This window comes from Podarcis raffonei, chromosome 11 (assembly GCF_027172205.1).
Source record: "Podarcis raffonei isolate rPodRaf1 chromosome 11, rPodRaf1.pri, whole genome shotgun sequence".
In the NCBI taxonomy this organism is placed as follows: Eukaryota; Metazoa; Chordata; class Lepidosauria; order Squamata; family Lacertidae; genus Podarcis; species Podarcis raffonei.
Window position 1 is genome coordinate 57,514,467 of NC_070612.1, and position 26,763 is coordinate 57,541,229.

General features: G+C 38.6%; 1 protein-coding gene across 10 annotated transcripts in view; it reads right to left on the reverse strand.

Moving 5' to 3' along the window:
• Positions 1 to 26,763, reverse strand: part of AOPEP (aminopeptidase O (putative)) — a 181,308-nt gene that overhangs the window by 141,603 nt on the left and 12,942 nt on the right. For all 10 annotated transcript variants that reach the window (XM_053408722.1, XM_053408718.1, XM_053408723.1 and 7 more), the window contains 3 exons: positions 26,088 to 26,254; positions 19,570 to 19,726; positions 16,536 to 16,784 (listed from right to left, as the gene is read on the reverse strand). In XM_053408722.1, the coding sequence (XP_053264697.1) occupies positions 16,536 to 16,784; positions 19,570 to 19,726; positions 26,088 to 26,254 (573 nt within the window). The remainder of the gene's footprint in view (positions 1 to 16,535; positions 16,785 to 19,569; positions 19,727 to 26,087; positions 26,255 to 26,763) is intronic.

Here is a 26,763-nt window from a genome sequence, read left to right on the forward strand (position 1 = left end):
GGCGAGTTTTCTCCAGTTGTTGCCTGGGTGACAGACATAGCAATACACACCAAACTAGCTATGCACTTCCCAAATTGAATTTGTAAACTTTATAAAGGCAATAAGAACATAAGAAGAGCTGCTGGATACGGCCAATGGCTCTTCTAGCACCCTGTCTTCACGGGGGCCAACCATATGCCTAGGGGAAGCCTGAAAGCAGGAACTGAGCACAGCAGAACTGCCTCCACTTGTGGAGCAACTGGCAATCAGAGACATATTGCCTTTGACAATATAGCCATCATGGCTAGTGGCAGTTATAGCCTTATCCTCCATTAATGTATCTAATCTCCTTTTAAAGCTATCCAAACTATGCTAAGCAGGCCAAAATCAATCACACTGCAATCCCTTATTAGTTAAGTCAACACATTTCCATTGATCTGAGTGAAAGTAAATTGTCATAAGATCATGTGAATGGGATGAGTCAAATTTTACTGATGATGTGGTCCATCTTGCAGATTCTTAATTCTCCAGCTTTAGAATCTTTAATAAAGATATAGGTATTCCTGTCCATTGACAAGTTGTGTCTCCCCAAAATAATTCGATTATCTGGGTTCTGTTCTCAAAGGGAGGCTGCATTTCATTAGCAACTGTTAATTTTTCATGTGAGCAGTGCAGTCTGTACTTTCTAGCCCCAACTACCTGTTCCCAGTTCTGTAGTTAACAATATATTTTATTGTGATATTGTGACATGAACAAATATTCACAAAACATCAAAAACATTTACATTTCAAGACCAACCACCTATTCCCCAGACACAGGAATATCTGAGACACTACTGTGCACAAACAGCTTGTTAGTCTCTATGAGGAACTGCTATAAGACATGCACACAAACAAACAAACACACATGGAGCAGGGTAGATTTTAGTGAAAAATTAAGGTACCTTGATAAAATAGTTCGATATATTTGAATATTTTTTTTTTAAAAAATAACGTGCCCTTCTGGCCAATAAAATGTTCAAGAAATTAAATATAATACAAAAATGGATTTATTGTCTTTTATCTGAATGTCTGAGGCAAAATTTAATAAGAAATATCGAAGAACCTGCTAGCAGACTAAATAAAGCCCATAATCTAATGACCATTTTTCTAATGTAGTATTACATCATTAACTTTACAACAAGATTACAGTGCACAGTATTATATTCCGAGTTGGATAATCAATGTTTGGCTCTGGTGACATGCATATAAAGAAATAGGAGTAAGAACAAATTCTCCTGCCTCTCTCTTTCCAATGTTGCAAAACCAAGGACAGTTTAAGATGTTAAGCATAAACAGCAACTGTTACAGGTAAATTGAGCAACTGTTACAGGTAAATTGTGCAACTGTTTTGGGATTTTACAAAAATCAAGGCTGGTTTTTTTTCCCAAATTATTTTTCTTAAGGGATAACATCAGCAATAGATGAAAGTTTAACAAGAATTTGGTCACTTAATGAAATTAAAGGTGGGATGTCCGTTCGCAGGAATGTATGCAATGCAAATCTGGAAATGAATTATATTGCAATCTACAAATTGCATAAAATGGTATGAGATAATATAGTGAAGACTTATCTTTGAGAATCTGTTGAGGGATAAGAGAGTGAGGAATAACCCTCTTCCATCAGGGAATGAAAATGATGGAAAGGAAATTGCAAGTTGGAAAAGGCAGAGAGAAAGCTGGGGGCAGTAGCAAGGAACTCTCAGAAGCTGCACTCTTGTTACCATTGAGGCACTATACCTGAAGAAAAATCCTGGATTTCTAATTTATTTCACTGGGCAACACTCACTTTTCTACAAGGAAAGATTTAAAAAAACTTCTTCAAAATGAGCCAGAAAGCTCCTTCCAAAAGAACCTGGAAGCTCCATGTATATTGTCTGAATCTAGTAAAAAATATAGGGCGGGTTTCACCTAACCAGCCCCATCAGAGGAAGCTGTACACAAGGACAGTGTACCAGCCCCAATGGAGTCCCCCTATCCTTCCCACAAGCACACCCTGTAATTAGCTGCCCGGCACATTTTGCTTCATAAGCTTCCATTCTACAAGTGTTAGAGATTTACTTTAAAAGAAAAAGAAAGCCCAGAGTCTGGGGTCTCTGCTGGCCGTGGGACTTCCACCTTCTCAAATACCCTGGCAGCTAGCCAGAAGGAACTTCTGTAAGTACTGCAAACTTGATCTCTGTCTACCAAAAGATTTAAGGAACCAGTGGTTCTTCACTTTCCACTATAAGCTCTCAGAACATTCTCCAGCTATTTACTCTGAGCAACTCTTCACTCTTAGTTGGATCAAACTACTCACCGACATACTTTCTCAACTGCCTGCCACTTGCTTCTGTTCCTGCCTCATCACTACAAACTGCTCACACAGCTGGAATGTATTAACTGCTATAGTCACCAGGAGTTTCTGCATTATTCTAGGTCACATGTTCTGATTCTGCTGTGACTTAGGAACCAACTGCAACCCTCATATTTACCTTTTAAACATACAGATACCTGCAACTTTATGGGCCATAAACCTGTTATATATCTAAAATAAAACTGGAATTCAAAGGATTCCACTGAATGAAGAATTTTGGGAATACAAAAATAGCAATGCAGTCAGTTATTACCCCTACGGAAGGTTACCTACCTTTATATGATTATACCTATGGCTATAATCATAATATGATCCACACTAAACCTAATTTTTAAAATTATTGCTAAGTGTGCTGGAATACAAACAGGAAAGTGGACCAAGTGTTACAATGACATCAGAACATAATAATACAAAATAATGCTTATAAGACTAGCAAGCCTGTTTTCTGCTATCAAAGTAATTATTACTGTGAAGAAAAATGTTTGCTCTGACATATATCATATTCTTGTCAAGCGGGAGGCAAACTGTTTGGAGTATGGTTTTATATGAGAATTCAAACAGCTGTCCATATGCGATCAAATTACACCGGGATTTTACAGATAGAAATCTATAAACAAATGCAGCTGTCACAAGTCAAAAGTTTTTCTCCCCCATAACTTTGATAAGTATTTTTCCATTTGTATATCAGAATTCAAATGCAGAAGGATAACTTCCAAGCGCAAAAACATATCTGAATCTCTTTAGGTATCCTTTTTATGTAAACATCTCTCCCAACCAAACATTTCAGAGGTTCCATAATCAACTTATCCAACAACACAAAAGCATCTGAAGCTTGAATTGCTTTTTATACATATATACATAATCACTGAATTACATTTATGTGCAATGCTTTTCTTTTTTTAAATCTACATGGTTAGAAACCAATATATCAGATAACGATAAGAAAACACTGTACGCATCTCAAGCTAGAGAGCTATGACCAGTACATCATTTTTCCTAAAAACCAAATTGAGAAGTGGAGGGCAACAGACCAACACAAGTAAAATAACACTGACTAGCACTAGCTTCAAGTATGTTTGCAAAAAAGAGGGTGTGCTAGACAGGAGAGAGGTGAAATGAAAATATTTCCTGTTCCTCTCTCCACAAATTTGACAAGTTGTTTCAAGAAACATGGAGGAAAACAGAAAATGACTTTAGGCTGGCACCTGAGAGACAGTGCAGAGCAGTAACTGACACAAGGTCATTGGCTGTTGATACTTGCAATGGGAGCTATTGGGCTGGCAGAATAAAAGGAAGCCTGCATTTATTACCTAGCATAAACACATTCAAGCCTGCCAAAGAAGTAACCATGAAAGAAAAGGAAGTAAAATGTTCCAAAAACAATATGATTATGAAAGAAATAGAATAACACTTTTAAAACTGAAACGTAAATAAAATATATAGTCCACATAGACATCTGGTATACAAAGTTTACACACCAATGTTTTCTATATGTTCCATAAATTGTTTCTTGATAAAGATGTACTGTTATAAGCATTACCATCCTTTTAATGGATGTCAAATGTTTACTTACTCCTGAAAATATGCATTAACATTGTGTGCACTGAAGTCCAGGATAGAAGTGAACGCTTTAATGAATATAAACATACATCAATATATAAACACGGTTAAAGCTTAAAACCATCCAATTTAAACAAATCCTATATGTTAGCAGTCCTGCTAAGAAATCTTTGGCTACATTTCATTTCCATTTCCTACTCGAGATATAAATCAAGAATGAATCCACTGACTTCAGTCCAGTGGGTCTGTATTTTCATCACTAATGCTTAACACAAAACAGAATTTAGTTGATATGTTGGCACCATGCATACATGTAAAAAGTTATAATTTTAACTTTGTAATTTTTAGAACCCAGAGAGAGACATAATCAAGATGGCTCCCTCCATTGGACTTAATAAGGAAGCCATTACAGAACTGTGGAATTCCATTAATGTCTGAATTGTACTTCTGAATCTGATCATTAGCTCAGGACATAAGACTTTATTGCAGAATTATCTGCTTTATAACCCAACCCAAACAAGAATACAGTCAAATGAGAGATCTGCAATAGATGTTTCACAGTATAGACTGTACCATCTTACTAGCCTCCAAAGAATGAAGCTTTCCAAATACTTGGTTACTGTAACATCATATATTAGCATTCAAAATAGTAACAGTAGTGCAAGTTCTAGCCTTAACCAACAGGAGTATAAATTGTTGCTCTATTAATTTAACACTTGATAGCAAATGAGTGGCCAGGCAGGCTGATAAATATGATGGGAAACCTTTCAAAGGGAGTGCCAGGACATACTTAGCCTGTTACTTCAATCATATCATGCAAAGCAGGGATGGGGAACCTGTGGCCCTTCCAATATTGCTAGATTCCAACTTCCTTTGAGGGTTTTAAGCAGAGGTTCGATGGTCATTTGTCATGTATGATCTAGTTGAGATTCCTGCATTACATGGGGTTGGATAAGATGACCCTTGGGGTCCCTTCAACACTACAGTTCTGTTCTATAATTATGGATCAGCTGCCTTCTTTGCTCTGGTCACAGTTACAATTTCAAAAGGGTTTTTATCAGATTATTATTAACTCAAGTATTGCTATCATAAAGACCTCTGCTATGTCCCTCTTCTATGTTTGTGTGTGTGCATTTTCAATTTTGATATATTTGCAGAATTTCCTTTTACTACATAAAGGACCCCTGACAGTTAAGTCCAGTCGCAAATGACTCTGGGGTTGCAGGGCTCATCTCGCTTTACTGGCTGAGGGAGCCGACGTTTGTCGGAAGTTTTTCCGGGTCATGTGGCCAGCATGACCAAGCCGCTTCTGGCGAAACCAGAGCAGCGCACAGAAATGCTGTTTCTTCCCACCGGAGCAGTACCTATTTATCTACTTGCGCTTTGACATGCTTTCAAACTGCTAGGTTGGCAGGAGCAGGGACCGAACAACGGGAACTCACCCTGTCGCGGGGATTCTAACTGCCAACCTTCCGATCAGCAAGCCCAAGGCTCAGTGGTTTACATCAAAGCGCCACCCGCATCCCTATTACTACATACAAAGTGCATAACTGTTACCCCACTTATAGAAAATGCACCTGTTTGTGAGTAACAACGTGGCAGTGCTGCTTTCCTTCCATATCCTGAAATCTGCTGCTGCTCCAATTGTATTCTTCTAACTTTAAATTTAGCTTCTCTCCCCCCCCCTTTCGTTTCTTACTAGAACAGGGACTAAAATGAAAGACAAGCAGCAGCAGTTCTGTGCTTGCACAGCTTCTAGTTGGCCGCTGTGATAAGTGCCAACTGAACCAGGCTAAAAACTGCACTGTTCCCATGAGAAAAACCATGAAATGAATGCTGCAATATATTGCTGAGAATGAAAGCAAAAATTAAACAGAAGAACCTAACTACATGGAAGGTGTTTTTCATGAAGCTGCTAGATTTGGGAACAAGGATTCAAGGCATGGCTAATAATGCACAGGGCATCTTGGCCTCAACACAGAGACTGTCTTGTGGATCATGGAATATGGCCCCTAATACAGAAACCAGCTGCCACAAAATCCTGAGAACTGAGCTTTAATAGATAGTTTATTGGCCAGAAGGGGTGATCATTAATATCTGGAGCGAATAAATGAGGTAGCTTTTCCTGTGCCCTAGGAAAATAATCAGCCATTCTGGCCATCAGTTAGGGATGGGGGAGAAATTCAACTGAGTTCATATTTAAAGCTGAATATCTCAAATTTACACTTTTTGAAACAATATGAGAACCAAAACACAGTCATTGTTTGAAATTCACACTTTAAAAATTTTGTTAGGTAGTTCTCCATTCAATGTTTGCGTGTGTGTGTGTGTGTGTGAAAGTGGCCTAGCACTAAAATGCTAAATATTTTTCATGGTGATTTTTTTGGGGGGTGGGGGTCACAAATTGCCACAGAAATGTAGAGAACTGAAGCGAAGAATTGAAAAATTAAAAACTGACATAAGTAAAATTGGCAGATCCTTTCATCCCTACCAATAATTCATAGTTTTGACACATAACAATCTTCTCCGCCCCGCATCCCTACAAAAGTCAAAAATATGTGCCACCTAGTTTGGGGCTAGACATTTCACAGCTTTTGCTCTAGCTGGACTCAAGAGGGTACAAACTGACCTGAAAAGATCCATAACGTATTGAAATAATAACAGAGATACAGCTCTAAATATTATGAGGGAAAATCTAATTTTTCAGATTTCCCTTATGGATAAAACTGTTCATCAAGGCCAAGGTGTGAGCTGTCATCTTCATACTTATATACCAAAATTTTCCTCATTGTTTTGTTTTGTTTTTGTTGGAACCACTCATTACCATCAACAACACGGCTGATAATCTTACTACTGTTGTGACACATGCTTTTTTTAAACAAGAAGCTTTGTTTATTCGCCCCAGATGGTAATGATCACCCCATATTCACACCCCTAGTCTACAGACTAAAATAACTGTCCTACTCTTGAAAGCTGGTGAAAGAATAGTAACATATTGACAGTTCCTCTTGAAGGATCAGAACCAGCAAAGCGTTAGTATGAACTTCGTAAGATTGCACATATATACATATTAGCCATGCTGCTATATTCTAGAATAATTCATAAACTAATTCACAATGTAGATTTCATATTTTTAAAGAGATGAGTTTCTATCAATTTAAAAATATGTGTATATTCAATAGGATTTTCATTCATGATCAAATTTATCAATGTTGACTGAAATAAAAGTTCAAATATTTAAAACACTTGTACAATGTTAATTGTAATGATCCTAGCAGGCACCACTATAATTCCAGTCTCAAAATGCAATAGACTACAACCATTATTCTAGAGTAGTACCACAAAGGTCCCTATTTACAATCTGAGCACATTTTCTACAATTCAGGCTGAGAGAAAGAACATTTCTTGTTCTGAAAGAGATCTTTAGACTATGAAGGTCCACTCCAAAGTATGTAGTGTTCATCTTACACTATGCTCCCTTAAACAAGTAAAGGCTTTGACACCTTTAAAAGAAGATATAAGGAACTCATAGTAGGGGAAATAATCAAGTAAAGTGTAACCAAGTGTCTGTGTAATGTTCATAGGATGTTTTGACACTACAAAAGGGTTCTCAGAGGCAATGGAAATGCCTGTTAAAAAGCAATAATTCTACAGTTCATTTGATACTAATGCAACATATATACCACTAAATAGTACAACCCAATCCTATGCAAATTGACTCAGAAGGTGCACTGAATTCAATGGAATTTAGTCCTAAGCATCTATATACTTAACTACGCAATGTCACCCAAAAATCAAAAGAAAAAGCCTTTTGATTTGTGTTGGTCAAACAGCAGTCCTATCTCTCAACTCCCACCCTATCTTAAGGAAATCTTAAAAACAGTATCTAATACTTTATGGAATGAGTGTCTGCTGCTTCAAGAAGTGAGATGGTCAGTAGACACATGCAGCTTTCTGGATTGTAAATTATACCTTTGTATTTCCCTCACTTTAATTGTTACTTGTGCTGAAGCTTTTCCTGGTTAGGCAATAACATCCAAAGGTATGAATAGCAACTAGGTACTGCACACTGCTTCAACAGTTCTGTGATGAAGTAGTCTATACATCTTTCTTAACAGATTAATTACTTTTGAAAAACGCAGGATACCTAGAGCTACAAGATTTATCTGAATGGAACACAATATGTATCTGAGATGAAGAAGACATGTCATTGTCCACTTTTTTTCCCTAACCCCAATTTAGATTTCAACAAATCCTGAAAGATGTTCACAATCCCAGAACTTGGAATCTCCAGTGATACGTGAAGTTAACAATTGTAGTCATTTTCCACCAACTTTATCAAGCAACATACAGAAATTATTTTAGGTGGAAGACTGTGTAGTTGCAGAATGACAAGCAATGTGGATCTTGGTGCAATCCATATTTTGTTGATATATTAATCTTCTCTGCTCCCTGTAAGACTATAAATTATGACCGCCCACTTAACATGAGGGAGAAAAGAAAAATATTTTCAGTTAAAAGGACAGTCAATTGTTTGAAAGTGAGACACTGAAAATAACTGATCTTTTCCATTTTGCCATGGCATCCAATAGGGTTATTTGTTCAATTCTCTGATCCACATTAACAGGGTTATAATTAGCAGTTTCCACAGATTTCAGTTGTTCAAAAAGTTCTAATTTAAACTGAGGTTCTCTCTTAAAAATAATGGGTTATGAAATGAGAAAACCTGCAAAAAATTCTGTTCTATCCATTAACTAGATTTACTTCAAATGTGTTTCAGGAACTATATATTATTGTTTTTGAAGATATTTTTTTTAAGGTTGAAGTTTTGGAAATACTTGAATAAAAAAATTGAAATCCAATTAGAAGCATCACTGCAATGATCTCACAACTTGAGTTCAATCATAACAGCCTCATTTTTCCTACATCCTTCTTTTAGCTCCACCAGAAGGTAATTACTGTGTGTTCCACCCTATGATAGACTTGGACTCAAAACACATCTGTTACACATTTATGGGCTAAGTGGTTCAGCATGCTGGTAAGGAAATATTGTGTGTTTGATGTACTCCAAATCTTGTTTTGATCCCCAATTGACAACTGAGTGGAGGGCCATTTCCAAAGAGGTAGCAAATTTGACTTTAGGTTTAGCTAAGAGGTAGAACATTTTCTCATAATGCTCCTACAGATAATATGAATAGGCATGCCTCAAATCATCACTTTTATCACTTCACATACTGCAAATGATGACAGCTCTTGAATCACTTTGTCATAGTAATCTTTAAAAACAGTTTACCACATGAATGTGACTGTCCCAAAAAAGGACCTTTGGACTTAAAAGTCCGCAGCAACCAACCAGCTGTGATTCACACACAATTAAAAAATGACTAAAAAATGTGTCCTAGAACAGTTAATAATAAATAATAATAACAACAACAACAACAACAACAACAACAACAACAACAACAACAACAATTTATTTATACCCTACCCATCTGGCTGCATTTCCCCAACCATTCTGGGCGGCTCCCAACTGAATATTAAAAACACAATACAGCATTGGTATCAGTTATATGTTATGTAAAAGTAGAGAGATTATGTAAGTGGGAAACAAGGAAATTCCACTAATTAAAAGGCATTCATAATGCAGTTGAGCCACCACGTAATATTAGTTTATTAAAAAATAATAATCAAAGTCTTAAGCTTCTTAAACATGTTCTGGCATTTCTAAAGCAAAAAACAAAAAGATTCTGAACAGGAATTGACATAAGAATGGAAAGATAATGAGCTAGATTTGCAGGCAGTAGGTGGAGACTTCATACAACTGAAGACCCAAACTAGTCACATTTCTGAAGAAATGTGGTATAAGCAGATACTAGAAATACTATGTAAAAATAAAAACAGGGAAGGGAAGGGAAGGGAAGAGAAAAGAGAAGGAACCAAAACCCTTATCTACATGTTGACCGCAACAATCACCCTAAAGCCATTTCAATTTTATCCTCTCATTAATATGAGAGGTCCCCAATGACTAGCAGCAGTTCTCCAGGGTTTTCAGGTAGTAGTGTGTCCCAGACTTGACTGGAGATGCCAGAAACTGAACTTGGGATCTTCAGCATGTAAACCACTAACTAGTGCCCCTTCCCCTATGTATGAGGTCCACATAGCAAAAGTTTGAGAAGATGCATTCTCAGGGGCTGCCTTCCTCACCACAAGTTACAGATCCTCCCTAAGCAGGTCCCAAGCTTGAAGCCTTTTCAAAAGGTCAACCTCTTTGGGACTGGCTTTTAAGTGGTCATCAGATGTTGGACCACTTATAATGGTTATATTATAATGCAATGGAATGTTATTCTATTTTGCTGAAGTGTTTAATGTGTTTCTTACCCTGAATATTTGAGATAGGGAGGGTTCTGCATCTGTGCCTCTAATCAAGGGGACATCCTTCCCCACACTCTACCCAATTATTTCCCAAATTCATTCCATGCTACACTGTGGTACTTCCCTAGTAAAATTCTACTCCAAACCCCAATTTTAAGACCATAAAACTCTTCCCAATCACTCTAGTTCTCCTGCCTTTTATATGAAAGAGTATATCTTCCCTGTTGCTTCATACTTCCCATGTTCATGTACAATGCAGCAATGTACAAGTTCTCAATCTGTATACTACAAAATGTTGAAGTGTGGAGTGCTCCTGTTCAGGATACTCCATTCCATTCTTCTCCCAGCAAGTTTTCCATTTCTCTTCCTCTCCTCGATAGTTGGCCAATGCTTTGTGGCAGCTGAACATGCTTAGTCTTCATAAGGCTGTATTGGACTTTACCACTCTCCCCAACTAGGATTATTTTCCTAATTTCCTAGGGTCCCCCTAGTCTGCTGATAACTCTCCTCTTATGCATGCGTAGTACATAAGATCCAGCATTCAGAAAACTGACTTCATCAACAGTATACTTGATTCAGGAAGCACAAACAATTAACGCCATGTTAATCAGGCATTCTGTCATCATTTCTCTATATCTGAAGCCTCCCTCTGTTTGAGGCAGTTATATGAGCAGCAGAGAATATGCTGAGTACTAAACATCTCAAACTAGTTTTAATGGCAGTTAAACCATTTTTGTATGTTTGATGAAGAACAATCACACAGTATAAAGCCAAAATAAGAACGCTAAAGCCTGCCTCTAGGCAAGCCTTTTAAAAAACTAAGCCAGCATCTGGAATACACTGGAGTTAATGTCCTAACTAGATACTGACTGAATTTTCATATGATTGATACAACAAAGGGCCTATGTTAGCTTTTCGCTTGCTACTAATATATAATGAATGCTTCAAGAATAGTACTTACTATTTATCCCTACATTATACTGACAGTCAGCTGCTGCTATCTTTCTGGGACGTTCCTACCTTATGTCTAATTAATTACTTCTAGCCATTACTAAATGTAAAGTAAAGGTAAAGGTACCCCTGCCCGTACGGGCCAGTCTTGACAGACCCTAGGGTTGTGCACTCATCTCACTCTATAGGCCGGGAGCCAGCGCTGTCCGCAGACACTTCCGGGTCATGTGGCCAGGGTGACAAGCTGCATCTGGCGAGCCAGCGCAGCACACGGAACGCCGTTTACCTTCCCGCTGGTAAGCGGTCCCTATTTATCTACTTGCACCCGGGGGTGCTTTCGAACTGCTAGGTTGGCAGGCGCTGGGACTGAACGACAGGAGCGCACCCCGCCGCGGGGATTCGAACCGCCGACCATGCGATCGGCAAGTCCTAGGCGCTGAGGTTTTACCCACAGCGCCACCCGCGTCCCGTATTACTAAATGTAGAGATGTATAAAACTTGGCAGACACTTGTCAACGCTCCCCTCCTCCCCACTCCTGTCAATTTAATGCTATACTGGACCTTAAAGCCTGGAAAGACCACATGGATAAGCCAATGTTGCTCTTTCCAGGAAAACACCAAGAACTGCATACTGTATATCTTTTTTCGATCTCCTTTTCTCTCCTCACTTTCAAGGGAGTGGAAGAGTCAAACCATACTGGACTGTTTAGTTTTGCAAATGTGCTAGCAGTTTTATTCCTGCACCACTAGAAGGAGTGCATATACAGCTGCTAGAGGGCTGCACTGCTATTGCCCCATCTAGAGAAAACATTGCAGGTAACCAGAGCATGTAGCAACAGCTTTAGCATCTTACATAGACAATTGGTTACAACTCAAATGATCACTGCTCTACAGAAAAACACATAATGGTCAGAGTGTTGGACTGGGACCTGGGACACCAGGATTCAAATCCCCATTCAGCCATGAAGTTCACTGAGTGACCTTAGACCATCTCTTAGCCTAGCCTAACCTCACAGGGTTGTTTTGAGGATGAAATGGGGTGGAGGAGAACCATGTACACCACCTTGAGATACTTGGAAGATAAAGGTGGTTGGTTGGTTGGTTGGTTAATTAATTAATTAATTAATTAATTAATTAAATGTTGCTGAAACAATCAAAGCTCAAAACTCAATAAATCTCAGGATTCAGAGAAGGAAAATATGTTTACACTATTATTTTTTAACTGTGACACTTTCCTCCAGCTTCATAAAGAGCACATCTAAACATTTGCTTGTGATAGGCACCAGTGGGTATGAGGAGCCTCTGAAAATAGGAAGTGTGATGCAGAGCAAGAGAACAGGGCTAATGCTGGAAACAGCAACTGTGGAATTTCAATTCACTGTTCTGTTGACTTGAAAGGAACCACTGGATGATGGCAATACGAACCTAGGCATTGTCAAACAAAACAAAAAACCCACCCCTAAGTTTCTATTTAAGATCTAGAAGCAGGCGGGGCTGCCTCTAATTATTTTTTTAAAATAAGTAATCAGGTTTCTCTTACCATATAAAAGTCCATAGCAAATTAAAAACATAAGGTGATGATACATGCAAGACATATAAGGAAGATTTCAAAGGAAGATTTTCCTTTAAAAGGCGTCGGCAGGTCTTGAAAGAAAATGCTGCTGAATCTGCTGTGGTGGCCGCTGGAAAATACAACCTCAAGCCTCTAATTAAGCTCTTCTGCGGAAGAAGCACCATCATTTCTTCCTACTCTGAAATGTGAGATAACCATCCCCCTCAAATAAGAGATGGTACTACTTTTGTGCATTAAAAATGAAGTAGCTACAAGGCTAATGAGGAACAGACTTGCCGACGTACATGGACACACACATACAATATCCCAAATCTAAAGATAATGACTGAAAATTTATGGCTCTTTCCTTCTCTGGCAGGCTGGAGTACAATTAGAATTCTCAGAACAGCAGATCCTTTGTGCCAACAGGCTGCGTTATGTTTATACTACTGCAGATAGGCCAGCTAGATGATTAAATAAATACATAGCGCAGCATCCTTTCTGCATCAAAATAATACATAAAGTAGTAAAGGAGCACTGGAATACAGGAGCATATCTGAACTGATGTCATTGCATTGTTACAGTAAGGACTGACAGGAATTAGATGTACAGAACATGCTGTTATAAATTTCATACATGTGTGTGTGTATCTCACACACACTCTTTTAGGTGTCAAAAAGTAGTCAGATATGTAAGCATCTTACACTTACCGTATTTTTCGCTCTATACGACACTCATTTTCCCCTCCAAAAATTAAGGGGAAATGTGTGTGCGTCTTATGGAGCAAATGCAGGCTCCTTGGCTTCAGTGAAAGCAACGCGAAGCCTCCGAAGCACAGTGGGAGCGCTCCCGCCGCGCTCTGGAGGCTTCGCGTTGCTTTCGCTGAAGCCTGGAGAGCGAGAGGGGTCAGTGCGCACCGACCCCTCTCGCTTTCCAGGCTTCAAAGATAGCTGTCTGAAGCCTCCAGATGCTTCAGGTTCCTTTCGCTGAAGGGTAGGTGCCAGTTGAGCTAAGGTGCAGTGCCCCTTCAGCTAAGCGGGAGAAGAAATGGAAGGGGCTCCGTTTCTCCTGCCGCTTCGCTGAAGGGGCACTGTGCAGAGAGGGGGAAAATTTTTTTCTTGTTCTCCCCCTCTAAAACAAGGTGCATCCTATAGAGCGAAAAATACGGTATGTAACAGCACAAGAAACATGGAAAAACGCCATTCTTTTCACTTCACTTTAATGTAACTAAGACATTAAAAAATTGGAATTATTAGAATAACCACAAAAATATTTCCTTATGCACAAAGACACATTCACATGTAGCACTTTACTCTAAATTTAATCAGGTTTTACTTCCATCATAATTATTTTGCTTTGGTTTCATTCATGAACTCATTTCTGATGCAATTACTCCCCACTTGCACTATATCCTACCAGCATGCTGGGAATTCACCTGTTATTTTATCTGAACACGCACTGTATTATCTTGAACAAATACTACATACAAAGACCTATGAGCCACAAGTAGTTAAACAGTCTTACTATCCCAAAAGGAAACAAATGCATTAACAACGGTTTGCCCGTTCAGAACATTAACCTTGTATTCCCAAGTGTGTAATGACATAAGTCAATTTTACCATGGTTCCTATAGTCTGTACTTTAGTCAAACCAATGATCAATGTCAAAATATGAAAAAACCCAACAATCTGAGTTTATGGTGACCTTCAGGGCCACCTTGAGTGAGAAGCTGATGTTTGTGTCTGCTACCAGCGCTGATTATCAGGTGCTGAGGTTGTGCAGTACTGTGCATGTTATGATTATTTAGGTGGAACCTGGGAGTGGATAGAAGTACTGTAGTTCTTTACCAGTGGTAGGCAACCTAAGGCCCATGGGCCGAATGCGGCCCAATCGCCTTCTCAATCCAGCCCACGGATGGTCCGGGAATCAGCGTGTTTTTACATGAGTAGAATGTGTCCTTTTTATTTAAAATGCATCTCTGGGTTATTTATGGGGCATAGGAATTCATTCATTATTTTTTCCCCAAAATATATGTTCCGAGGGATGGTGAAGGACGGTGGACCGGCCCACAGCTGGAAAAGGTCGCTGACCCCTGTTCTATACCCACCAGAGCAAGAGCTTGCTCTGATAGATATGGGCCCCTCACAGGTGAGAGATAGGTAAAGGTAAAGGTACCCCTGCCCGTATGGGCCAGTCGTGTCCGGCTCTAGGGTTGCGTGCTCATCTCGCTCTAGAGGCCGTGAGCCGGCGCCATCTGAAGACACTTCCGGGTCACGTGGCCAGCGTGACAAAGCTGCAGCTGGCGAGCCAGCACCAGCGCAGCACACGGAAACGCCGTTTACCTTCCCGCCAGAGTGGTACCTATTTATCTACTTGCACTTGGGGGTGCTTTCGAACTGCTAGGTGGGCAGGAGCTGGGACCGAACGACGGGAGCTCACCCTGCCGCGGGGATTCGAACCGCCGACCATACGATCGGCAAGTCCTAGGCACTGAGGTTTTACCCACAGCGCCACCCGTGTTGTGTGAAATAGGTGCTGAGTGAGATTAAGTGACCGTATGTATGTTGTGTTCATTGAAATTTTATATTTTATTGCCTTGCAGGTGCTGTAGCTTTATTTATTTTGGTATTATGTTTATGTACATGGTATTGTTTCTGTATTTTGTTATGAATCATTTGACATGGTTTTATTGTACTTCCTAGGTACAATATATATGCATTTATCTATTGCAAACCTCTTCGAGATCTTTCAGTGCAGTCTATAAATGAAAATAACATATAAATCATCATCTGAAGGGGAATCTCCTTGTTTACAATACAGTGCTATTAGTAGTTCTGTCAAAATATGGAAAAACCCAAGTGCTTATTAGGACATAACATTTCAAATAACCCAATACTGCCACCAGCTACCAGTATTAGAATCTCGGAATCTCTTTGGTAAGTATATAAACAATGCTTCCACATATCCTTTCTGTCCTCGTAACAGCTCCAATGGGAAGGTCTATTTTGTGCTCCCTTTTCAGAATTCCCTGAATAGCTCTTTTGTGTCTGCAGAGCCCAAGAAACATAACTGATGGTCTATGTGAATCATTTGTACCATCCATTAACTAGATTCCTCCAGGGTGCTCAGAATCAGAACAGGATCTCTTTCACTTAAGAGGCTCACTACCTCCAGACTACACGCCTATATTTTAAGGGTGTCATTTGTGGCCTTATGTTTTATATTTGTTCCCATAAATCAGCTAGCACAGCACACTGCTAACACCAGTGGAATAATTGGTATCTATCATTGCTCTCCTTCTGATACATATGTTGAAGGAAGATATTTCAAATATAGTAATTTACACTGCAGTTAAACAGTTGATATAGTCATTATTTATATGCCTATTATTACATTTATATCCCACCTTTTATCTTATCTGGCCATTAATTAGCCTCCCACAGCCAAAAGGTAGTAGACATGGTCCTTGATATCTCCACTGGTTCTCTTTATCTTAACGCAGTCATAATTTTCAAAAACACATTTTCCATTTCCAAATGGCTACAGCTAAACTATGATTTACTACTACTTACTGGTCTTGCATCTCCTGAAGTACAGCAGGTATGACAAATATAGATAGGATTTTAAACAATGCTCTTCTGCCTGGTAAGGACAACAGAGCAAGGTAGATACCGAGAAGAATTAGCAGATGAGTAAACATGCATGGAAAAATAGAAAAATATCAATACCTGGCCATTCCAAGACTGGAAAAGTTGGGTGGAACAATCAAGACATCAAGCCTAGAAAAGGGATGGGTACCCAGGAGATCATAAGCAGCTGAGAGACACTGAGGAATCAGTTGCAGTAGAACCTCTTCGCAGGATTTCTTAAGGCACTGAGGAGCAAAGACACGATGAGGAATGACCACCTGAGAAGTGGCAGCAGGATCTTGGAAGCGGCAAGGATATGGCAGATGACCACAAGTCTGTTCTAACAACCTGAAATTGAAAAATAATATCTTATTTCTAGTAAGTAAAGTTCTGAGCATACTTAGGTAATGCAGCTATGGATAACCAGAAGTGGCCTGCTGCATTAGGAAGATCAATTCTTTTCTCTGGTGGAAAAAAAAATGAGACTGCCACAACTATTGATAGAAAATGGGATGGCATGGAAATATGATGCTCTTAAGAAGATTCAGTACAGTGGTGCCCCGCAAGACGAATGCCTCGCAAAACGAAAAACGCGCAAGACGAAAGGGTTTTTCGGTTTTTGCGTTGCTTCGCTAGACGATTTTCCCTATGGGCTTGCTTCGCAAGATGAAAACGTCTTGCGAGTTTGTTCGCTTTTTTCTTAAAGCCGCTTGAAGAGGCGCAGTGCGACGGACCGTGCTTCGCAAGACGAAAAACATCGCAAGACGAAAAGACTCGTGGAAGGAATTAATTTCGTCTTGCGAGGCACCACTGTATAAAGATTAACATTTTGCTGATATTCAGGGTTTCTGCTGAAATATTCCCTTCCACATCAAGCTGGTCTAGTGACATGTGGCTTGGCTGACTTGCTTGAGTCTGCAGGTCTGTAGGAATGTCTCTGCTGTACAGCCACTTTCCAACTATTATATATCCCACAACCTTGAGAATATGTTTTAGTAGTGATTAAAAAAATAAAATAATGCTCAGTGTCATTAAAGGCGTTCAAATATTTGAAGACCTGCAAGTAATAATGCCATCCACTGATCCATGTTGGTTCTCACACAGGTATAAAGTAGTTAATAAAGAATAATACAAGAGAAAAAATAGATGAAGCAAAAAAAAAAAAAATCAGGCATATATCGGAAAAAATAAAGATCCTAAGAAGAAAACTTATGTTTACTTTAATCAGTTGGAATGACATCCTTCACATACTACAAAAATGTCTCCCTTCCTAATTCCTAGTTCTTCAGGCTCATTAGGTACTAATGTAATGTAGGCTTGAATATAAATTGCTTTTGAGTTATGTACTTTTGTAAAAGCTGAGATCCAGCTCTGAGGCCTTTTCAGCAGTTCCCTCAATGCAAAAAGTGAGGTTTTAGGGAACAAGGCAGAGGACCTTCTTGATAGTGGTGCCCGCCCTGTGAAACTCCCTCCCATCAGATGTCAAGGAAATAAGAAACTATCTGACATTTAGAAGACATCTGAAAGCAGCCCTGTATAGTGAAGTTTTTAATGGCTGATGTTTTAGTGTGATTTTATAATTTGCTGGAAGTTGCCCAGAGTGGCTGGGGCAATCCAGTCAGATGCACGGCATATTTGAGACTGAGGCATCCCATGAGAACCATGTCTAATATTTTATAGTCCAATGCAAATTGTTGCACAACTGACCATGATGGTGTTTTCTAGGTTTATGTCTTTCATGTTGATTCATTTGCTGCTTATCACAGGCTAATGCCCTGTTTCCATATCCTTCCAAGCAGAAAGCTTCTCCTGAAAGTTAATCCATATGTATCATTGTTGCACTTATTTTCCTAGCCTCTTCCTTCATTTGTATCACAAAAGGGACATTATTGCTCTGAATAACTGACTACATATTTCTGTTTCTAGGATTGTTCCTCTTCAATCCAAACACAACTTCTAGTTTTTTTAAGACCTACCCTATAGGTAAAAATTATGATGTACTTCTGTTCCAGGGCTACAGAATTTAAACTACACATCTTTCCCTTCCATATTTACAACTTTAACAGCACCCAAATTGCTCATTATCAGAAAAGGAGGGTGGTTCTTCTTTATTATTGCCAATACCTCCATGCTTTGAAGAGAACATGAATACGCTAAACATAAACCATCTTAACCAGGGTTCACAAATCCATTTAAAGCTGTTGTTAAGATGGGAATTCTGGTCAGCATTGATGCAATTAGAACAGTAAGGCATAGCTAAAGCAGACATGAGAAAGGAAAGAGTGCAGAGCTCACTCCTGACTCTTAACCTGTTTATCATCTGTAGAATATTGGATAATAAATTCTTATTGCGTGAAGATGTTCTGAATGATGTTTCTAATCTTGAATAGTATACAGTCAGAACATATTAAAAGCAATGTATTTCAAAATCCTTTGAACAAAATCTTGCCATGAAATTGATGATCTGTTACAGACTCAAAAACATTAAAAACAAATGTATCACAACTGCAATATGTTTGTCTGTGAGCCTATCGTACTACAAATATGTGAACAAACAGCAACTATTAGAAACAGGATACTTAAGACAAAGCTGAATTGGAAAAAGGATGGAAAACATGGGTAGAAAGACACAGTACTGCTTCTCTATGAATTTTAAAAAACCCAGAGTTAGAGTCTCAGAGAGTAGACTGCTACTGAACTAAAGGATGCCCACTTAAGGAGCACCTCCTTAGTATTATGAATGCAACTAGAACATCTGCAACCATACAGATGTTAACTGTAGTGTTTTGTTTTGAACAAAAGCAACTTAAGTGATTTAAAAACAAGATTATAATGGATTATAATGAAGACAAAAGAATAGTTCATAGTTTAGGAGTTCACTTTTCACATACTTCAGCGAATCCATGTAGAAACAAATTCTATTACTCAAAGAATGCTCTCTCTTTTTTCAACGTAAGCAACATGCCTTTGCTCATCCTTGCCCATTGGAGTAATTTCTCTTATATGGTTTCCCTTTGCTTTGATTAAACATGTTCTGCTATTGTTCCTTGACTATGATGACTCATTTTCTTGTATAACAGAAAAAAAATGGAATGCTCTCTAAAGTACATATTTTTCAACTGTAATCACCGACCTGACATCCGCCTTTGACAACAGTGGAAAGAGCCCATCATTCCTCTGAACATCAGTTGCGCAAGTTTTTCTTTTAACTTCTGCCCAGCATCCTGCAGCAATAGTGAATGTAGATGCTGGCATTGGCATGGTCACATAATAAAACCAATTTAATACACCTATGAAAAAAAGAGCACAAGTTACGCTCTGTATTGGCACTTGAGCTGCTAAATCCAACACATTGTTCTCTGATTCGACTTCCCACCAAGCCTGAAAGTTAGATTTCTTGTTATTATTTTATTATTCAACCATACTGTTTTTAAAAGATCATACTTTATGACTATATAGAAGTTATTTTTTCTACTCTTTAGTACAACAGTGAAAAAGTAAGCCTTTCACTTCATGAAAATATTAGGCAAAAGTGTCACGGTAGCATTCACATCTCCACAATCAGACCTGTTTCCATTTTAATAGCTTTGGATCTATAGAAATAATCCAATACACTCAATTTGATACTAAGGGTTGAATCAAGAAGGACCCTCTAATAGCTTCCTTTCTATAGTACGGTTGAATTTTAAACATCAGATATAACTATTTCTCAAGCATCATCTATCTCAAGTATGGGGAACTGGATCTGGCCAGCTAACCAATTGCTCTTTGAAACTTGTCTTTGTACATAACAGATGAAAGGGAGCATGGATTTTTCCTTAATCTTGAGATCCAGTAAACTGGGAGGAACCAAAGTAGTTCTCAGTCTCTGAATGCTAACAGGTCAGCTCTGTTGTCCTTGAAGCCTGATGTCCTAGTTCACAAATGCATGACCGCGATGACTGAAATACCAAATGAAGACTTGCACATCTGAAGCAGCCATCACAGATCCAACCAACACTATAGACAGGGGTTTCAAATCACACAGTGATTTTCAAACACAATCAGTATATTGTGCAAGCAACTTATACGTGCACATGTGAATTGGTTTCAACTGAACTTCAACAGCTTCAACACACAGGTCCCAAGACTAAAAGCATTTTGCTTTACCATATCTTCCCTCATTCATACTTCCCCCAAATTCTACAAAATAAACACTGGGTGCTTCCAGACTGTCAATATTTTGGGGCAGGATTCAAGCACTTACTGGCAATTGTAATTGATTAAGAGGTCTAGCAAAACAAAATCATTTCTCAAAAAGATTTGACTTCTTGAGATAAGGAATGTGATGAGAAAATGTCCTAGAAATTGGAATAAAACAATGTCATCTAACCTCTCCACAAAAAAATAAGAATAAACCCTCATTAAATAGCCAATGTAATCTAATCTCCATACAAACAAATCATGATGAATGCTCAGTGGGTTGCCTGGAAGTGGCCACAGTGGCAATTTTCAAGTCAAACAGTAAACTGAAATTATATGAGAGATAATAATTGAAGAAAAATCATCCAAACTGAGAGTCAATGATCCCAAACAAAATAGATGACAAGGGAGAAAACAGTATAAAGAAAACAAAAAATAGGGATACACAAACAGGGGGTTTAGTACTTAAACAGTGGTTTAAGTACACAGCTTTGCAAACAGTTTTAAAAGAACAGGATATATTTACCAATCCTGCACTACAGTGTAATGAAAACAGTAAAATAGAATGCAACACCTAGGTTGCAGGCAGCACCAGCAACATTAATCAGGAGTGAAATTGCAACATGTGAAGTTTCATAAAACAGCTGTTTCTCTTTTTATCTTTTTCTCTCTCCTCACGAAGAGATTCCAGAGAAAAGCTGCTTACATACTGCATACCACCACCACATCTGCTATGCACTACTCTATCATTGTGGCTTAGAGACAGAGCTGTGAACCAGGAAGTCCCTGGTTCAAATTGTTCATCTATTATAAATTACTAGGCTGCCTTAGGGCCAAAGTAGACAGAGAGGTAAAATGGAGAAATGTCCCTATATTCACATGTGTGCACAACATTTGCTGCATATAAGAGACAGCTTCCCCTAATTCTAGACATAAATTGATAAATAAATGTGGATTCTCCCATCATGCCGAGTTTGACTCTTGGGTAAGTCACTATTTCTCACCGTCAATTTTTCTTCTGAAATACAGTGGTACCTCAGGTTACAGATGCTTCAGGTTACAGACACTTCAGGTTACAGACTCTGCTAACCCAGAAATAGTACCTCGGGTTAAGAACTTTGCTTCAGGATGAGAACAGAAATTGCGTGGTGGCAGCAAAGGGAGGCCCCATTAGCTAAAGTGGTACCTCAGGTTAAGAACAGTTTCAGGTTAAGAACGGACCTCCAGAACGAATTAAGTTCTTAACACGAGGTACCACTGTATGGGGATAATTGTTGCTTAATTATGTTAATGTTCATCTCAGTAAGGATTACTAAGAAAATGCATATGAACTGTTGTGAACACTTTAAAGTTATGAAATGATAACTATGATTTTAGGACCCTTCCTGTTGACACATAAACTGGGGTCTTGAGTTTGTTCACCCTAGTAGGAGTGCCCTGAGCAAACCTTGATTCATGTGATTCTCCCCTCAATGAAAGGGTGGGTGTGACCCTTCCTAATTCCCTCTCTCCCTTCAGCCCCCTGTGCCGCTGGAAAATTTGCTCTGCAGGATTGGGGGAGTCTGCAGGACAGCATGAGAGGAGGCACAGGGGGAAGTCAGTAAAAACTGACACTCTCCCTCCCCTTCAAGAAGTGATCCTTCACTGGATCTTGATCCCTTCATGAACGAAGTCCTCTTCTGAACCCAGCCCTTCCATTTACAGAAGCCTTGCTATGATCCAAGCTATAGTTTATTATTATCAAGGTTCTACAGGATTTGTGGATTGTAGCAGCTGTAGTCCTCACCACAGCTAGAAATTCTGAAACTATGTTCACATACCTATGTTGTATTCCAATTGTGCATGATATTTCCTGAAACTACAAAGGATTCAGTCATTTGTCTATTTTCTTTTGCAGTCTCATTAATCTCTCATTTTAATTCTTATTATTCCTCCTTTTATTGTTTTGAAGAACTCACTGAACTTTTAAAAAATTAACTAACTAAACTTGATTGTCTTCTTCTCTGTTCCTGATGCAGCTTTTCTCTTTTCATTGCCTTTCTGCCCTTAATGTTAAATTCTCATCTTCCTCTAGTATTTTTGGTGCTATTGTCTCAAGAGTATGCCCTTGTGTGGCTCCCTTGGACACAGCACCACCTAGGGTGGAAATGAAAGAAATATTCATGGAAGCAATGCAAATTTCCATGTGGCACTGAAATGGTCCAACTGGTATGCAGAAACACTGGCAAGACTTTGAACTGTGACTCAAGTTTCCTGCAGTTCCTACAGCACGTTTTAAACAAAACTTTGCATGTAAATAACTGGTGGAAGATTCCAATCTGTTCACAAGCTATGCAGAAATGTATTATTTGAAGCAACATTATTTCTACATTTAGAACAATAGTGCTATATGTGAAAATATCATTCTAAGTATATTATTGCAATTTAAATTGTTTTAGGATTGATCGTAATATATTTTACATCACTTATTCTCATCAAAAACACATTAAAATAGATTTGATTTAATTTAACGGTTCTTGTATATGTTTCCCTGCCATGTATCATCCCCTTCAATTAATGATATTGCTGACTTTGGTTTAAGTTTGGATTGTTGCTCCCTGCCTTCAGAATAATATTTAAAAAGATTTTACATTTTCTTTTTTTTAAAAAAAATCCACTAAAATATAGTAATCTGACACTGAAATTAGCACTGATTTGCACAGAACATTTCTTAACCAAATTATTAGCAACATAATGTCAGAATTGGTTAAACTGCTAAAATATGTAGCATTTCATAAACATGATTTCAGTTACAGAAATCATTCACATACATTGTCACCATATATCTTAAAGAGTTTGAGGAAGGTTCTAAGATTCCAGTTATAAACACCTATACGTGGAAAATGTCCAAAATGAACTGAGTGGGATTTACTTCTGAGTAGCATGCGTATAATCAGGATAAGAACAGTTAAGCACATAGGTTAGATCTAGACATGCCAGAGAAGTGATTCAGCTAAATGTGTTGTAAACTCATACAGAGAAATCCAATAGGGAAAGATGGGACTCCACAGCGCCATCTGGTGTCACAGTGTTATATCACATATGCAACGCATATAAAACGCTTTTTCTTTACCAATCTAGCTGAGTCCTTTGTATATTGAAAAGCCCTCTAGAAATTATTGCAAATAAGCCACTTTGAGCATGGTTTTTGTGTGGGAAAGTAGCATACAAATAAAATGAATGAATGAATGAATAAAATCCACACATAAATCTTATACAACTGACATGACACATTCTACCCAAGCAGAAATTGTTATTGTGAGAAGGCCCACAATATGCATCTTGGAGTGCACTGTTGTTTTTGTTTAGGGATGGTCAAATCACTGTATTCCCATCTTTTGCTCATTTTGTTTAAAAAAGAAGCTCCACTTCATCCCATTTTTACACAGACAAACAGTACTCATGAGATGGTCCAAGGTTTGCCTTTGTCTTCAACATTCAAAGCTGAATAAAGCAGCTCCATGGCCATGCACTAAGATTTTTCTTTTTAAAATGTACCCAGGAAGTGAATGTACACCATAATCTACAGTCCCTTCCTGGCAAATTGCTTCTCCCCTCCCTACCCAAGTACACTTCCACAGAAAGGGGCTGTACATTATGATACACAGTCACTTCCTGGGACAATATCATATGAGACTTTAACCATGCATCCCTGGAGTTGTTCCAAGCAGTTTAAAATTTAAAAAAACATTAAAAGGAAGGGGCAGCCCTTAGACTACCTCATAGGTACGGCACCTTTGCATGGTTCATTTTGTTGATTATGCAACTTAATCCACAGATCTATGTTTTGATCCATACATGAATCTGAGGAGGGCAAAACAGGAAGCTTCATTCAAAAATGCAGAGCAAACTAGAATCCTCTGCAACTCTAGTTTTGTTTTTCTAAAGAATATTATTGCCATCTATTTATTTTCTTTGAAAGTTGCATTTAATTGTTTGAAATTTGCATTTGTATTAACTTTTGGGAGCCATATTTGGAGAATTTTCAGTCAAAAATCAGCACAGAAATAAATTACAACTAATAGTCAAGAAATTGCACCCTAAGATTTCTAGGTAGATTCCGAGCAACATACTTCTCCCTACTTGTGTTTGTAACACGCATCTGGGTTTCAGTTGGTTAAAACTAATAAAGCAATAAATCTGGCCTGGGAGCAGTGAGAAAGAGTAGAGCGGTTGAAAACCAGGACAGAAGGTGCAGGTGATTATTTTTTTCTGTGCTAGATCCAGGCTATTCCATTTCAGGGAGAAAGAGCAGATTAGGATCTGATGGACCCATGGCTGGCTTTACCCATAACTTTTGTTTTAATGCCCTACGGTGGCTACCACTAGCAATATTGTCAGCAGTAATGTTCCATACATTGAGCTTTCTACAGCTGTATTGGGTGCCTGCACAGCTGCTGGAGCCCCTACCCCACTCCAGTGGAAACCTAAAGATGCCAGCAGATAGCTGGTCCACTATAGCCTAACCATCACCCCTCCCCGCAGCAATGATCAAGGCATTTGGATTTCATTTTAAAGTCAAGCAAACTGGTTCACTGCCTACACCAAAATGGAAAAGCAGAAATGAGCCTTGCGCATTTCTAAAAGATTTGCTGAAACAAAATATATTTCAATCCAAAGATCTGCCAACCCAACAAGTACCAAAAAAATCCTTTAGGCAGGCCCAGTGCAGTATCCACCATAAGAATATTTTGCACATTTACTTATTTGGCACATTTATTTCATGGTTCCTTCCCCAGTTTATCCTTGCAGTAACCCTTTTAGGTAGGTTAGGCTGAAAGATCGCGAGTGTCCCAAGTTACCCAGTGAGCTTTAGTGGTGAGGATTCAAACCTACATCTCCCCAGTTCTACACCAATACTTTCTGTAAACCACTTTGAGGCTTATTCTTACAATCAAGCAGTACAGAAAAATAATGAAATAAAATAAAATAAATAGTCTGATCACTATATTATTAATTAATATATCACTCTGGTTTCATCCACGACATAAGAACATCATTGCAATATCACAAGTAAACACAGTTTCACAAACGTTTTAGATCAGGATTTCAATATCTTATGATTTGTTATGATACATGAAAATCTTATTGTTATTTGTCTCTTCAGCTAAGTAAAAGGATAGTAATGCGTTTGTGACATCTACAAAACTGCTAACTCCTGCAAGTCCAAGACTTTGCAAGGAGAGAAAGGGATTAACCAGGAATGAAGGCATAACCAGAAGAAACAGACCAATAAAGGAATGAGACATGTAAAAGAAAGTAGAATGCAATGGGCACCAGAAAGAGGCGGAGTCAAAGCAAGGTTAGTTAAAAAGGAGAGCCTGGGAATTTTAAAGGACTACTGTATGTGGCAGAAGCTCTGTTCTGATATAAAACACTTATTAAATGTCATTTTGTAGCATACATTCAGATGGCAAATACATGCTGTACCTTCTTCAGATTCTGTTGGTTCCGCTACATTTTCACCACTCATTAAAACAACAAAGCATGCATCTGCTCGGACTGTAGCTTGCCATGTTGACATGGCAACAGGCGGTTCTTGGCATGGAAAAAGGGCCCTGTTGTTTATTGGAGACCCCGCTGTATAAACACATGGCCTATAGGGAAGAAAAAAAGATAAGAGTGAAGTAATGTACACCATAACTGCAGAAAACCGAGTTCCCAGTAGGAATGGAAATTAAAAGTATCAATACCCACAGTGCATCTCGTCTCCTTCTGTCCTCAGAAGAAAGAATAAAAACACTGGATTTTTTAAAATGCATCTTTAAATGCAATTTAAATAATGTCTGGGTTGCTCTTTCATTTCTTGGCAACCATAAGGCAGGACAGAAACACAAGACATATTTGCTACAAAAGAAGAACACTTTTTCACTACTTAGAATCATGTCATAGTACGGAAATATTCACCAACTGATCAAATATCAGATATATATGATCAAATGTCACAGATATTATGGAAATATCCATAAATTGATCAAATATTTTATAACAAGAAAATGCCTGCCATTAAGGTAGGTTTGACTGGCTGTGTGAAAGGATGGTCTGGCCGCTGTAGTGCAGTTCTCCAGCGTGGGAGCACAATGACTATCAGGGCAGTCCAAACAAG